Consider the following 17,772-nt stretch of genomic DNA (forward strand, 5'->3'; position numbering starts at 1 on the left):
TGTTTGTACCGTAATAGTAAATAAATGTCGACTGTTGTAGCGATGTTTGTACCGTAATACTATAAAATGTCGAATGTTGTAGCGATGTTTGTACCGTAATAGTAAATAAATGTCGAATGTTGTAGCGATGTTTGTACCGTAATAGTAAATAAATGTCGAATGTTGTAGCGATGTTTGTACCGTAATACTATAAAATGTCCAATGTTGTAGCGATGTTTGTACTGTAATATTAAAAAAATGTAGAATGTTGTAGCGATGTTTGTACCGTAATACTATAAAATGTCGAATGTTGTAGCGATGTTTGTACCGTAATACTATAAAATGTCGAATGTTGTAGCGATGTTTGTACTATAATACTATAAAATGTCGAATGTTGTAGCGATGTTTGTACCGTAATACTATAAAATGTCGAATGTTGTAGCGATGTTTGTACCGTAATACTATAAAATGTCGAATGTTGTAGCGATGTTTGTACCGTAATAGTAAATAAATGTCGAATGCTGTAGCGATGTTTGTACCGTAATAGTAAATAAATGTCGAATGTTGTAGCGATGTTTGTACCGTAATACTATAAAATGTCGAATGTTGTAGCGATGTTTGTACCGTAATACTATAAAATGTCGAATGTTGTAGCGATGTTTGTATCGTAATAGTAAATAAATGTCGAATGTTATGGTACTATTAATATGTACAGTAATACAAGTTAAATCTATATATCTAATATTGTACGTTATAGCAATAAAATTTGTGTCGAATATTTTAGAGACTCGTACTACAATACCAATAAGATTTTTGTCGAATGTTCGCCCGTGTTACATTATTTATTGGAGGTCCAGAGGGCGTCAACTGTTTTGTCGATACTTTCTCTGAGTGTGATATTTGTTATGTAATAATGTTAATCTGGGTTTATGATGACTTCGTGGGTAAGTTACTCGGAAAAAGATGAAACCTGATAACACGTGTTATATTTCTGAACTTCCTATCTTGATTAATTTCAGGTGTGAACAGGTGACTCACGTATTACATGTAATACATCAACTCTGCTGATTCAATAACTAACAAACGTCATTGCTTATCATTTATAACTTTTTATTTGTTCAACTTTGAAGTTTGAGATAAAGTCTCTTATGTACACAACAAAATAGACGCTATTCTGGAGCAATTCTGGGTAACATGAAAAAACAATTTACTATCAACAATATTTGACAACATATGTTCGTAGACACATCCAGTACTCCCAACAACTGTCAATACTCTCCTAGATAGCTGTCAGTACTCTCTAGATAGTTCAAATCCTGTATTCTAATGAGAACTGTTTTCTGCTTAATAAAAAATAGAAATACAACCCTAGTGAGACAATAAACAATAACGGCAATGCTAACAATAGGTGGAACACATTGTGTTCTAAACTACAGCCTAAAAACAGTGTCAACAAACGCTTTCAAAATCAATGCCGACTGGGAGTTTTAAAGAATATTTTGTAATAATTTCAGATATATAGTTATCACATCTGTATGTATTTAGATGGTGTTCCATAGAATTAATGGTACTTACTGAGATCCAAAAATTGAACTTGAAACTTTGAAATACTAATACAAACATGCCATGTGATTCTAGCCATTTTCACGACCTTAGCAGGCCACGATATGTCCAATATCAGGACCTAAGGAAATCAGGTGATATGGCGACACTGTAAATTCTACCTTCGTCATAAAAATCTGACAACAAACTGTCACTGGCAAACGAAATTTAAAAACGAGTTTTTAACTCTGAATACTACTTATGTAATGACACGGAGAGGCTTCTTTTACCAAGCCTTTTGTGATATCTGATGAAACAATACAAAGTTACGTCCCTTTGTTCTTGTTTAAATAGGGTTCTTGATTGCTGCTGCCTTTTGCCTTTCAGGCGAAAATTGATAACTAATCTTACTGATTTTACAAATGATATCTATTTTACACAAACCATGAATGACAATGTGAAAGGTGATTTTTACAAATGGAAATTATTTTCTTTGTTTCTGAGTAGAAAAAATCATGTGATGTGATCCCCAGTAAGTCTCGCGCCGACATCGTACAACTACTTAGTCCGAGCTTACTGATGTTCATACCACAGAAAACTGGTTGTCAATCAGGAATGTTCACATTACATGTATTTTAGCTATCAAAATATCCACTGTGATGCAGTGTAAAGGAGTCCAATATTTACAAATGAATTTCGAAATGAGATGAATATCGTTTCATGAGATGGTTAACCAACCGGCTTTTAAAGCTGAATGATGCCTATTAAAACATGACGGTCAAGTGATTTGGTCCCAAAATATATGTCTCGCTACCTCCACAGCAAGTCTCAACAACACGGGTCCCCAATAACACCGTGTTAACACACCAACAGGGTTCCATACAACACTGGTTCCCACACCACAGGTCCCGTAACACGGGTTCATCCATCACAACACGGGTACCCAAAAGGGTTGCCACACCAGGAGTCCTCTCACAGTCTCTACAGCATGGCTCCCCGTCCACGGTCAATAATAGCACACAAAAAAAAACTTGGACAACGAAAGTAAACAACCGGCAGTCTTTCCCGGCTCTCTCTCCTCCTTGACTAACGAAATTTTGGTACCATTTCTGTTAGTCAACGTAACCGTATCTACAAGTTCCAGTTTTATACTGGGTCATTAAGACAGCGGGATAAGAATGACGGTTATTTACGAATTGCACCATAATTAGGTTACGTATATCACAGATACGGCACAGGTTCAGGCAGGTCACGCCCACCAACCTGTCAATCACAGTCAAGCACGACAACTGTCATGAGTTGTCGTCCTCATCAACCACCCAACCCCCTTCAAAACCGATAACACACTTTATTTTGTCCTTGTGTACCAGTTAGACAGTCACATGATCACTAATTCATCACTAACAGTCATCAGTCACAGCCAAATAATTTATGTTTACATTATATTTGTTCTTCTTTCGAGAAATTTAGTCCACTTCACATTCCATGGTACCGTCAGCTAACGCGGTCTTCAGAACCTGTCTCCATTCCGACAAGTATGGCGAACAGGAAATGGTCATGTGACCAAGACGCAGATATCCTGTAAAGAGGAAGTCACCATTGCCATATTGTATTCCGCACTGGCGGGGAGCCATCATAGAACCACGAAGAGATTGGTCCTCCCGGAAGTAGGTAAATAGCTGACCTTTCTGACGTATAACGCGAGTAACTTCTACATCCATCTGTGAACGGTCAATATCATCCAAATGTTGGACGGCAGACATCTTACCAGTTACCACTGTAAAAATTAACAAATGTGTTTGTTTAGAAATTACGATCACAATGTGATGACTATAACGCTTCCTTGATAAATAACTAGAGAACTAACCCCATGACTTTGCTGATAGAACAAAAAAATGTAAATTGTAATTTGTTAAAGCTTAAGATTCCGTAGGCAATGACCATGATTAGAGTACCGTTAGAGATTGAACTTCTTTCAAATGACCTTAACAAATCCGTTCAATAAAAATACGCTTATAAATGTTCAATATGAAAAACGTTTCCAATAATTCATTTGGCTTATTTCAAGACTGTGGTAATACGAGAGCGCCCGACGGAGCATGCGTATTGTTTGTTTGTGACAAGCTGAGATGTAAACAAATATGAGACATACATTATCCGCCACCCAATACAACCGATCCGATCAACCTGTCCATGATCCACAAATCATACAACGACATTGTACTCACGGAATTTTTAATTTAAACATGCACAATAGCGCCCTCTGGGTGCTGTTTAAATTATTCTATTAGCTTGTCTCACGCGCTAAATGTAATTTATTTCTTACAATACAAGATATTCTGCCCTTTCATCATCTCAAATCAAATAGCTATTTTCTCGTGACTGAAAAACTCCCCGTCATGAACCAAAACCCCCACCTCTTTCTCTTTTCACCCATGAAGAACGAGAAATTATGTTTAAACCCGTTTGGAAATCCTCGCTTCTAATCGTATTGTTTATGCTTAGCAAAATCAAAACAAACTACCACCATTTGGTTGACAATAAGAATTCAACTGTATTTCACGATTTACAACTGAAACAAATTAAATATAGCGATTGTCTATAGTTAACATACATTTTTTTTGTAGATGCGCATTTTTTTACTTTAGCTTGTTCAGACCTGGAATTCATAATTTCGATTTTCAAAAAATACCATTTATTACGCGTCATTTCCAAATAACACGTCACTTTCCAATAACATATATTCTAATTCATAAGATTGTAAATTTTACAACAGGGATATCCCCTGAAAACTACCCTTCCCAATAATACACATTTTCTAAAATGTCACTTTCCAATATCAATTTACTTCCAAATTTATCGATAATAACATTATACGTTACTTACCGAAATCACTCGAACAGTAGGCTCGGACGAGCTCCTGGGGATCGCACGGACGACATTCTGAAAAGAAAAAAAAAGTTTTTTACCATCTGCAAGCGCTCTCGCGAAACACGAACGAGGTGAATTAACAAGCATTGTCAGCTAGATAAAATATTTGTCATAAGCATATTGTGACTTGTGTTTTTTTTTAATTATTTATTAGTATAAAACGACGGGATAACAAACTATATGGGTGTCTAATGTGTAGCATCAAGCGTGCAGAACAACGGGGACGTGATCGAGTTACCAATGTAGCCAAGAAAACACCTTAAAATCAGAATTTGTTGTACAGGAAATATTAAGCCTTATGGTCAGTGGAAGTCCTCTCCACATCTGGGGTAGACAGGGGGGATACCACACGCCATACTGAATATATTGTAGAATTTTACATTGTGCTTATTTTTTTGGGGTAGACAGGGTGATTTGTACTTATTTTTGGGGGTAAACAGGGGGGCTACCACACGCCATACTGAGTATATTGTAGAATTTTACGTTGTACATAATGCCGCGACAATGTGGTATCTGTACGGGTAAGCCGACCGATGGCCTTGCTTTATGAAACACTATCCGCCTGTCCTTAGATCCCAGTACATCATGACAACTCCGTCATTTATTCTGACTACTCATCCATAGGAAACATTTAAATGGAGATTTTTCATTTAAAAAGTGAGTCTAAAACCTTCAGACAAAGGCGTCGAACCACACTAAATCCTGTATCACATACATGTTCCTCAAGTTTACCGAGTACTTGTTTGTTAGCACGTGAGCGTGTCGGCGGTGCGTGAGGAGAGGTGTGGTAAAACGTACATGTCTTGATCCGTGACATAGTCATCACAGCTAACACTAAAGTGTACAGGGTATCATCTTCTGGTGTGTTTTACTACTCTGTGTCTCGCACAAGATCTAAATCACAGATGCTGTTGCTCACCATGTGTCTCCGCTATGCTGGAATCAGACCCGAAAAATAGACTTACACCGTTTTAACAGACTTTTATAATATCATCCAATGCAATGCCAAGACAACCAACATCGCGGAATTGTAGGCCATCTAATTAACGATGACGACAATCGAGCAGACGGTCAAAGAGATAAAGTTTTAGTGATATTTTGACATGTATAAAGACTCAAATCCAGTAGACAAGTATTCGACCCTGGACCAAAAATAACGAACCAAGCCTACAGCCGGTGGTTAGTGGCCACGAGTGACTGCGACTTAAATATATAGCAGTTATATAATGGAGTGTCGTATGTGATCTGTCATTGACAATTTTTTTACTTGAGACTTTCCATATATAAAATGGCGGATAATAAACACAGATTACTATTTGTATATTCATATTTTACTGATTATATCAAAATAAAAAGGGGATTCCATCGAGATATGTTTAACACAAGCGAAGTGTACAACATATAGAAGTTTGAAATTGATCTGGTGTCCCGCACGGAAACACGTGCAATGCGAACTCAGTGTCTATAATAGTTGACGTCTTAGTCAAGTCAAACCACCTAACTAACACCAGCTCCGACAGCCACCAGAACTCCCGAGTGAGAGCATTTCCATGTCATTAATATTCACGGGTCAGATAGCGCGCAACACGACTCCAAACATGTGTTAATAATCATTTTTATTCAGCATTCAATAAATCTATCCTCGCCATACAAACGCCTTTCCTCACCTACCTAACATTTTGAAGTTGTTTTCTCCTACAGCCGAGATATCGTAATTTTCTGATATTGTACGGTAGTAACAATCGTTCTAAGACCGAAGTACTTTCGGCTGACTTAGTAGCTACGCACGTTTAAACCCGTAGGAATGTGGTCCCACTGTGAAACTATTCACACGAGCACGCGTTTGAATACCCGTGTGGCTTTTCTTTTTTCTATTCAATCAAATCGTCGTGATTGTGACGGATAGAATGAAACTTGTATCACCTTCTATTGATCGGCGCTTGAAGAAAGGTGTATAGAGTTGGCGATGAAAGGGCGCACCGTCTGAGATATGATTGGGCCTACTAAAGCCGCAATACCCTACACTGACGTCCCACTCAAGCATGAGATGACGGGGACATGTCGTAACAGCGATATGGCGTAACAATGCCCCTATTGACGATTTGTATGCTTGTTTATGGACCTCACACCTTACGGTGGACGGGTTCGGACAGGAATCCGCTTGTCCTCTCGTGAACACATCAGGTGCCACTCTCGGTAGACAATCACTGACGATAATTACAGGTTAGCTGGGTGACTAGAGACCTACCGAGGCCAAGGTCTCACGTAATCCGAACCAAGAAAAAGGAAAGCGGCTACCTCTGTATAAAAACATTAGTACGAGTTTCCTTCGGGAAATGTAAACAGGCTCTTTAAACTAGCATTATCATTAGATGTGATACTGATTTAGCAAAGTTCAGTTCGCCAATGTTATTGGCAGCTAGAATGTCAGCAAGTTGACAATCAAATGTGTACCCCAGGTGACAAAATCTTACCTTCCTCCATAGGGTTGAAGAACAATTTGTTTGATCGAATAGGCTCTATGACGTAATGGAATGTCACTTTCTGCACACCCAAATGATATGGCAGTCGTTCTGTCTCTAAGTATAGTAACACAGATGGGTATGACGGTGATGAGGGAATGCAGATTTCTTTAGTCCTGTTGACAGTTATAGCAACACTATGCAGGTATGACGATCGACGACCGGATATCTGTTTACCGGAAGTTACCATAAATTCCTGGGACACTTTTACTGCGATATTTGTAGCGTCCACGGCAAAGCATGCCCGGAAATCCGAAGTATAGCCAGACTCCAGCTGCACACGCAGACCCCCGTTTGGATTTCTCCATCGAATAGAGCCTTCGTTACAACGAGGCTTGATGTTCCGCACACCTCTCTCCTTGTAGCCCTCACTACAATGATAAGGAAATAAATCATTTTATTATGTTTTTTTATAGATTATAGAAGTCATACTGGCCTACAGACATATTTTGAGAACAGTACACACACACAACCCGACACAGACCTAGTGAAATTCATTATCATGTCTAAGATAAAAGAACCAAGATCGACATTCTGTCAAATGAACAAAAAATTGAAATGAAATATTTTTGCTATATGACTTTCGATATCACTACACGCACAGGGCAGTGCGAGTCAGACAAAGTAACCGATAGACGGTTCTCGCTGGTGATGTGATCCCCAGGTCTCTAACTTGGCCATCAATCCTACCACGTCAGGCTTGTTATCGGCCTAGATTTACATACTTGATTTAAGGTTGAAAAATGATACTAAAAGTGAATCTTTCTTCGCGGAACTGTTGACGAGGGTTGTGTTTCTTATTTTTTTTTGTAGAGATAAGTATCTACAGTGGCACCAAGTCTGGTCCGGGAGATAAGGAGGTACGGACACGTGTAGGGAGGAAAAGGGCGATTTAATTCTAGCACAAGCTAGCGCGACCTAACCCTTTATAATGTAATGCGCTCTATAGCAGCAATATTATCAGCGTCAAGATTTTACTAGTGTTTCATTTTAGTTTACAAATAAATTCAATGAATTACGCGTGGATACGTATTCATTCCGTGAGCGCCTCGTTATCGTGTCGTCCATCTGGAGATAACAAGTTACTATGTCAATAACACGCTTGATTACCTCGAGATGCTGGGCAAAGATCGAAAGAGTACTACCGACCCTGAACAGATAACGTGAAGGATACTCAAGTATAATAACAGCAAAGTTAGATAAATGACATGTAATCAGCTAAAGAGAACAATGTTTAGATAGCAGGTAAATCCTGCCTATCGCCCATTCCAGAGTGTCCGTGCACAGCAGGGTTACAGAAGCGTTTTCGTCGTTTCTTCCTATCCTTAAGCGGTCATTGTAATAACCAGTCCGTGCCCACCAGACGTCTGTCGGATTTACCTGTCATAGATATTTCTAAGGAATATTTAAAAACTCATTTAAGAATTTATTACACTCTATTTCAAAGCCCGTAAACCATGGCACAGTGTCTTTATTACTAGATATTGTTACAAGTTCCGGTTTGTCGACAGCACGGATATTTGCGGTTCTAAAGTCCACTGGTCCAACCACCCCATGTCCGTGACAGGTACACTTCCATATTTCCGGACAAATATACACGTCAAACCTGGGTATTATTATCAGACACAAAAAGCCAAAAACATTGCCTGTACCAATGATAGACACAAAGAAATATATGTCAACAATGAGAAGTGGTCAAACGACCACTGCTACAATTCTTTCCCGTCTTTAGCATGGAAAACGTCAACGAGGGACATTGATTGGCAAATAAGGTCAATCCAAAAACGTGTTGTAATTAATGGTATTGCTAAATTTGACTGCTTCTCAAGTTCAAAGATTTAAATAACATTGAAAATGAATGTGTAACAAAACGAGAGAGAATACATTTATAAATACCGACCGTGAACAATCTAACCCATGGACATGCAAACGATACCGGAAAAATACACCAAACCCTCGCTGATCCTTAGTCACTTCCACTGAAACTATTAATCTGTTTCTAGTACCTGTTACAGACAGGTCACGATAATCCATAGTGCACTTCCGCTACAACTATATATCTGTTTCTAGTACCTGTTACAGTCAGATCACACTAATCCTTAGTGCACTTCCGCTGATACTATATATCTGTTTCAAGTACCTGTTACAGCCAGGTCACGCTCATCCTTAGTCACTTCCGCTAAAACTATATATCTGTTTCAAGTACCTGTTACAGCCAGGTCACGCTCATCCTTAGTCACTTCCGCTAAAACTATATATCTGTTTCAAGTACCTGTTACAGCCAGGTCACGCTCATCCTTAGTCACTTCCGCTAAAACTATATATCTGTTTCAAGTACCTGTTACAGCCAGGTCACGCTCATCCTTAGTCACTTCCGCTAAAACTATATATCTGTTTCAAGTACCTGTTACAGCCAGGTCACGCTCATCCTTAGTCACTTCCGCTAAAACTATATATCTGTTTCAAGTACCTGTTACAGCCAGGTCACGCTCATCCTTAGTCACTTCCGCTAAAACTATATACCTGTTACAGCCAAGTCCATGTATATATGTTTCAAGCTGTTACAGCCAACACATTTACTGTTTCACCATCCTAAAACTATATATCTGTTTCAAGTACCTGTTACAGCCATAGTCACTTGCTAAAACTATATATTGTACCTGTTCGGTCACTTCCGCTAAAACTATATAGTGAAGTCACTTCCGCTAAAACTATATATCTGTTTCAAGTACCTGTTACAGCCAATCACTTCCGCTAAAACTATATATCTGTTTCAAGTACCTGTTACAGCCAGGTCACGCTCATCCTTAGTCACGCTAAAACTATATATCTGTTTCAAGTACCTGTTACAAGACAGCTAAAACTATATATAGGTTAACCAAATTAACGCGACAATGATAACGAATGATTGCTTTATAACCACCCAGTGTTGTTTACTAGTAACAGAGGCAGTTTACTAGTAATCATGTTGTAAAATTAACAAATTGGAGTTTCAGACATGTAAGTGTTATACCTAAATGCCATCAATGTTTCTTAGAAAGTTTTCTGAGAATTTGTTACGTCCTATAGGATAACGACAGTATCGTCACGTAGCTCGGGGCTGGTCGCTGTACGAAACCCAATATTTATCACGAGACTCGTCGCCTAAGGGGAACCACGTACATGTCATTTCCGCATTTTAAAACCGGATACTTATGGTATATTAATGATAGATGTGGTCGCCATACGGAAACCTGCTTATATATATCAGATATTAGTTATGGGGCTGGTTGTCTTACGAATACCCGATACATGAAGTAAATTAACCATGAAGTTGGTCGCAGAAAGAAACCCGATTTATAAAGGATATATATAGACGGATCTGGTCGCCTTATGGAAACCCGACACTAATAGGATATAAATAACGAGGCTGGTTGCCTCATGGAAACCTAATACTTACAGAATGTTAATGATGGGACTGGCCACCTAACGGAAACTCAATATATGTAGGATATTAATGATGGGACTGGCCACCTAACGGAAACTCAATATATGTAGGATATTAATGATGGGACTGGCCACCTAACGGAAACTCAATATATGTAGGATATTAATGATGGGACTGGCCACCTAACGGAAACTCAATATATGTAGGATATTAATGAGGGGACTGGTCGCCTCACAGAAACTCAATATATGTAAAATAAGATGTTAATGAGGGGACTGGTCGCCTCACGGAAACTCTATGCATGTGACAAATTAATCATGATTACACGAATGGTCCTAGATTTTGATTTTATACAAAGCAACATAATATTTTTGCTATGCTACTGTTACACATTGTCTTGTCTTTGATTCTTCTATTCAGCTTTGGAATTCGACCTGAGGACACAGGATACACTTAAACACTCCCGACATTCTGCTCCATCACTCGGTACAAGTACAATGGTTGTTGGTGCACAAAATTATCTTTTTCAAACTTAGTTTTAAATTCTCTATGCAGAAAACAAATGTTCTTTAATCCCTCTACTGTCGTATCTGATTTGTCTACACGAAGTGTGACCACTTGTCTGTATGTTTGTCAGGAATGTCTCCTGAACATTATACAAGGACATGTAGTTTGAAGAAACAAGTCATGTTTATAGCAAACTCGGGCGTTATTTACAAGTGGTTGTCACCCAGCAGGTTAAGTACATTGGTCCACAGGTAAACTTGGCTGTACCAGTGGATATATAACACAGCTATACATGTAAATACTGAAAGTCACAAAGTTACCCAATTAAAATCATCAAAAGGTTGGAGTTTTTTTAAATTGCGGCCTAGTATTGACACACAGTTTCGGCAGTGATTCATATATCGGCAAGTCATCTACCCGGGAATGTTAACACGGGTACTAATGGGACGTAATGGGGCTGGGTTAGTCGTCAGAACAACACATTAGTCTCCCTCAATAGGTAATCGACATTGCTCTCATTTTTACTAACAAAAAATCGTATGGTTAGGAACTTTGACTGACACCGAAATAATCATTGTTTTTTAGAAAAGTCCTACTTAACTTGCTCTAGGCAATTAACATGCTTAATTACGCTCCCTACCTCTAACAATAAAGAGAAGGGAGTGAGGTCCGAGAGACAAGATGGCTCACAAAGGAAAGACGAGGCCTGCCTTATTTCTGTTTACATTATTTCATTTGATTTAAACTTATTTTATTGAACAATTTCATTGGGTTTCCGACTTATATCAAGCCATTTTCCCAATAAGTTTGACAAAATACACAATGGCAAGACATAACGACATGTTTAAATACAAAATTACACACAAAATTACACGGAGAGAGAGAGACAGACAGAGAGAGAGGAGGGGGAGAGAAGGGGAGAGTGAGAGAGAGAGAGAGAGAGAGAGAGAGAGAGAGAGAGAGAGAGAGAGAGAGAGAGAGAGAGAGAGAGAGAGAGAGAGAGAGAGAGAGAGAAAGAGTTATATAATTAATGTTTTTAAGCGTAAATCAGTCTCTCTTAAACCGGACAACACTAGTATTTCATGACATTAACTGCAGCCTATTCTATCCAATAGTCTTATACTACGAGTACATTTGTCAATTGCAATAGTGTTCCTTCATCTCATAAATTAAGGGATTAGACATTGTACAAGTTCACGAATCCAGTCGTATGTAATAAATTAAGAAAACTCATGTTGATCCTTCATAATGGCACTGACGAATATTGTTTTCTCTGGTCCCGATATTTACACTGACCACCCATACAGACTGTTGCCTCTCTCCTAATTCATTCTAGGGCGTGACCCCGCGATTTTCTGACCTTCTGGTTAAATGAGGCTGGTGATCGTTGGCCCAAAAATATTTATTATCGTCCATAAAAAGAAAGAGTTGACACTTAACACCAGCGTGTATAACGATGCCACGCGGGTCAGTGACGAGGTTCGTAGAAAGCGGTATTAACCGGCACACAGAAAAACGCGGGACAGAGGAAGAGTAATGGAACCCAAAACGATTCCGCTTACAGATTATATCCTCTGTTCAACTTTTGTAATTACTGGCTACACACGAGCTAATCCGTGGTTTGTACTTAACCACTACAACGTTGTAATTTTGGCAATGAGGCGAAGAAAAAAGTAAATGTCTCTTTCAGTAATCAAGTATGACGAGTTGCAAAGTCACCGAGAATAAGTGATAGGTTTGTCTGAGTAATGTTTAGATCGGGTGTGCTAGTTGTCACGGCGGTATCGGGATTATCTTACAAACAATACGTTTCTTGGCATAAGCAGATTAGAGTAAAATTTAATCCACATAACGACATTTAATGAGAGGAATATTAAAAGTTGGTTTGAAATACTGTAAAATGCGTGTATATCTTCGTGTCTAATTATATTTCTGACGCGCCCCCTTATTTTGTCTCACAAATAGCCTTGTGACTCTTTGAGGGACAAGAAACCAGTACCAGATAACCCTGGCTTTCCCACAGCCACAGGAACCGAGATCCCGCCACAGATATGGAGATGTCCACCAATGTCAGAACCAATCTCCTCGACCATAGCCACTCACTGCAATACTGATCAGTCTGACGATTCATTGAAGTAGTAAATAAATTACCATCCCTTGTCCCGAGGCGAAGTCCCTTGGGGAGAGGGTTTACCAGTATGGTATTACTGACGGGCTGGGAACAGGTACAGCTGTCATCAATGTACGGTGCTTCATATACACATAAACACCCCAAAAGGCACTGTGAGAAAATGTAGACCCCAGATAAATATCAGTGCGTGTACGGCCCTAACCAGCTGTGGAATATCAGCCCAAGACACGGGGAGCAACACTTCACAGCCTCCAGAGCAGGCCAGCAACACTCGTAGTAACAAACTTCTATTTTATTTGTACAGAATAACGACTTACAGTAAACAGTAAGCAAATTAAACTGTAAACATTACAAATTCTAATCCCCTAGGCGACTGTGTCGTAGATTCCCAGCCGTGTGATCCAGAGATATGCACTACACAGATAGTGTCACTCCGCCTTCTAGTTTAAAAATGTAACATGTACATTACAAGCTTTCTCTGGAGACGACGATTAGCAAAGAAAGTAACAGGTCAGGGTGCATACTTGTTAACCACACGAGAGAATGGAAACAATGATAAAACATGCGTTACTCTGAACATTCGACACATACGGATACTGTTCTAAATATTCTACCAGACATACGGACACTGTCCTAAATATTCTACCAGACATACGGACACTGTCCTGAATATTTGACCAAACTTAAGGACATGGACCCAGAATTATTGACCTGAAATTCGATCAGATGTCAGGAAACTGACATGAATTTAGGAGTTTATGATTAAGGAGTGTTACGAAACATGTGATTTTTTTAAAAAATTTCGTTAAGATCACATGTTTATATGTTATAAGACCAAACGGAGTCGGGATTGGCTGAAGGTTCCGGTTTTTTTTATTGTGGCGTCATCACGGACATTGAACCAGATGATGAATTTAATGTGACGTCATACAAGAACTTAAATCGCTTTTTTTTTGCAGATCGTTTCCAAAAGTATTCAAGTATGTGATTCACAGAATCACACGTTCTTTACAAGTAATTTATGAAACTCGTCATGAATGTTTCATTTTACCTCGCGAGACGCCCCGTAAAATTTAAAATGATTGAATCACGTTCGTAAATCTGATATGAAATAGAAACATAAAATATCCTCTATTTTACAATCTGCCATAACTCTCGTTTGATCATTACACACAATTATTCCAATACTTTGAGTTTGCATAAATACGTGGACACAAAATCAGGACACTTATGAAAATAAAGATGTCACTGAAAAAGGGACATAAGAACGATACTGACATAGCGACACACGATAAAATGGCGTTCCTGAAATAACACACGATATAAGGACGTCACTGAAATAACACACGATATAACGACGTCACAGAAATAACACACGATATAAGGACGTCACAGAAATAACACACGATATAAGGGCGTCACAGAAATAACACACGATATAAGGACGTCACTGAAATAACACACGATATAAGGACGTCACTGAAATAACACACGATTTAAGGACGTCACTGAAATAACACACGATATAAGGACGTCACTGAAATAACACACGATTTAAGGACGTCACAGAAATAACACACGATATAAGGACGTCACAGAATTAACACAAGATATAAGGATGTCACTGAAACAACACACGATATAAGGACGTCACTGAAATAACACACGATATAAGGACGTCACTGAAATAACACACGATATAAGGACGTCACAGAAATAACACACGATATAAGGGCGTCACTGAAATAACACACGATATAAGGACGTCACTGAAACAACACACGATATAAGGACGTCACTGAAATAACACACGATATAAGGACGTCACTGAAATAACACACGATATAAGGACGTCACAGAAATAACACAAGATATAAGGACGTCACTGAAACAACACACGATATAAGGACGTCACTGAAACAACACACGATATAAGGACGTCACAGAAATAATACACGTTATAAGGACGTCACTAAAATAACGACACTTGATGTATTGATTGAAACAACTAAACGTGATGGGCCAATGTTGAAAAGATCGCCATTTCCGGAGACACTAGTAGAAGGAAGAATGATACAAAAGAAATCAACTCATGATCGGAGAAATAACTACACATTAACATCATCTCATATTCTTAAATCGCGCGAATTCTAACGAATGTGTGGACTCATATTGATACATTGGAAGTTGATGAAAAGGAGCTTAATACGTACTCAACACGCGCTTCTATCGGATCAAACAGGTTTCCGAGATTAACACGGTCCTTTACACTTGTTAAAACTAATTTGGAAGCCAGAACTAGGATCTACAATAGCTTCCCTGGGAGTTGGCGATGTCAGCCCGATAAAGCCCCAACCCTGATCCCACTGAAGCCCTCTCGACATTTCCCCGATTTAATCTTTTCTAGTCAAAGTACATTAACACGACCTGCATTGCTTCTGCTGGGAGTAAAGAAACCGATTATTTGCGCTAAACACAGATCGACAACTAACAAGTGTGACGAAGGAGACCCCAGATAATCATTCCTTTTCTAGTCTACACACATTACCTACATTCAAATCATCTCCGCCATGTGTTACCTACATTTAAATTCCTTGAATAAATTACCTACCTAATCTGTCTGATTACCAGCCCTGGAGCGGTGTCACCTGTGCAATATAGTAGCAATGCCCAGCTATAAGTAAGTTTTACAAAGGAACGGTACACCCAGGGAAGTAGTTAAAAATAAAACACATACGTACACTTCATCATACAAAAAACTTTACACGGAGACACGAAAATGTACAAGAGGAAGCACAATGACAACACATGCAAGGAAGTACATTTCTTCTACTTAAACAAAAAATATTCCTTACATACGATATAACACTCACCTCACGTAACAGTCGCATTGTTGACAGACTTGTTCGAAACCCTCACATAGGGCAAACAGAAACACGAAGATCAGTCCCTTTAGTACAGCCATGACGGAAAGTAAAATGTAGGGGCGACCCGGGGGACGGGACGGCCATCAAACAGTTACCCTCGGGTTGTCAGGACAATAACAACACAGTCCATATCTGCTCACACCTGTGAGATCTTCACCTTACATTGCCACGATTAAGCTGAACAGTGTTTTGACGTGTATCACTCTCGTTAGTCCGTGGTCGCTTGTTGTAGATCTTACGATCCACAAGTGGTTGTACCGCGAGGGCCCGCCCCCACGTGCCGCCGACAAATCAGAGTCTAGCTCTGACACGCGAGTACACATCAGGCTGTCACTGACACCATCTCAATGGGCGTGCCAAATCTAGAGCCCCCACGACATTTATCTCAGTACCAAGAAAGTTTAGTAATCTGTCGTTGATAGTATAGCGTTTCCATTGGTAAAATTATGACAGCCTTGTGGAGTTATTTACCCATCGTAGTTAGAGTCAGGAAAATAACAAGCAGTACAGCCTTAATATGTTAGTTACCTGTCGTAATTAGTACAACCTAAACGAGTTAGTTACCTGTCGTAATTAGTACAACCTAAACGAGTTAGCTACCTGTCGTAATTAGTACAACCTAAACGAGTTAGCTACCTGTCGTAATTAGTACAACCTAAACGAGTTAGCTACCTGTCGTAATTAGTACAACCTAAACGAGTTAGCTACCTGTCGTAATTAGTACAACCTAAACGAGTTAGCTACCTGTCGTAATTAGTACAACCTAAACGAGTTAGCTACCTGTCGTAATTAGTACAACTTAAACGAGTTAGCTACCTGTCGTAATTAGTACAACCTAAACGAGTTAGCTACCTGTCGTAATTAGTACAACCTAAACGAGTTAGCTACCTGTCGTAATTAGTACAACCTAAACGAGTTAGCTACCTGTCGTAATTAGTACAACCTAAACGAGTTAGTTACCTGTCGTAATAAGTACAACCTAAACGAGTTAGTTACCTGTCGTAATTAGTACAACCTAAACGAGTTAGCTACCTGTCGTAATTAGTACAACCTAAACGAGTTAGCTACCTGTCGTAATTAGTACAACCTAAACGAGTTAGTTACCTGTCGTAATTAGTACAGCCTGAACGAGCTAGTTACCTGTCGTAATTAGTACAGCCTTAATGACAGTACCAGTACTACGATAGGTAACTAACTCATTAGGACTGTACCAGTACTATGACAGGAAACTAGTACAGCCATTAATGACAGTACCAGTACAGTACTACGATAGGTAACTAACCCATCAAGACAGTACCAGTACTACGATAGGTAACTAACTCATTAGGACTGTACCAGTACTATGACAGGAAACTAACCCATTAGGACAGTACCAGTACTGATAGGTAACTAACCCATCAAGACAGTACCAGTACTGATAGGTAACTAACCCATCAAGACAGTACCAGTACTACGATAGGTAACTAACTCATTAGGACAGTACCAGTACTATGACAGGTAACTAACCCATTAGGACAGTACCAGTACTATGACAGGAAACTAACCCATTAGGACAGTACCAGTACTGATAGGTAACTAACCCATCAAGACAGTACCAGTACTATGACAGGTAACTAACCCATCAAGACAGTACCAGTACTATGACAGGAAACTAACCCATTAGGACAGTACCAGTACTGATAGGTAACTAACCCATCAAGACAGTACCAGTACTATGACAGGTAACTAACCCATCAAGACAGTACCAGTACTATGACAGGAAACTAACCCATTAGGACAGTACCAGTACTGATAGGTAACTAACCC

At 39.2% G+C, this 17,772-nt stretch overlaps 1 protein-coding gene across 1 annotated transcript; it reads right to left on the minus strand.

Moving 5' to 3' along the window:
• Positions 1–1,072: 1,072 nt before the first annotated feature.
• On the minus strand, positions 1,073–16,158 carry LOC132547400 (meteorin-like protein). The gene is made up of 4 exons (XM_060211158.1): positions 15,913–16,158; positions 6,927–7,345; positions 4,408–4,464; positions 1,073–3,298 (listed from the first exon to the last, which is right to left on the minus strand). The coding sequence occupies exons 1-4, from the start codon at positions 16,002–16,004 to the stop codon at positions 2,988–2,990; spliced, it is 879 nt and encodes a 292-aa protein (XP_060067141.1). The 5' UTR covers positions 16,005–16,158; the 3' UTR covers positions 1,073–2,987.
• Positions 16,159–17,772: the final 1,614 nt, after the last annotated feature.

This window comes from Ylistrum balloti, unplaced genomic scaffold (genome assembly GCF_031769215.1).
Source record: "Ylistrum balloti isolate Yb309-2 unplaced genomic scaffold, AGI_CSIRO_Ybal_v1 Utg369954, whole genome shotgun sequence".
Classification (NCBI taxonomy): domain Eukaryota; kingdom Metazoa; phylum Mollusca; class Bivalvia; order Pectinida; family Pectinidae; genus Ylistrum; species Ylistrum balloti.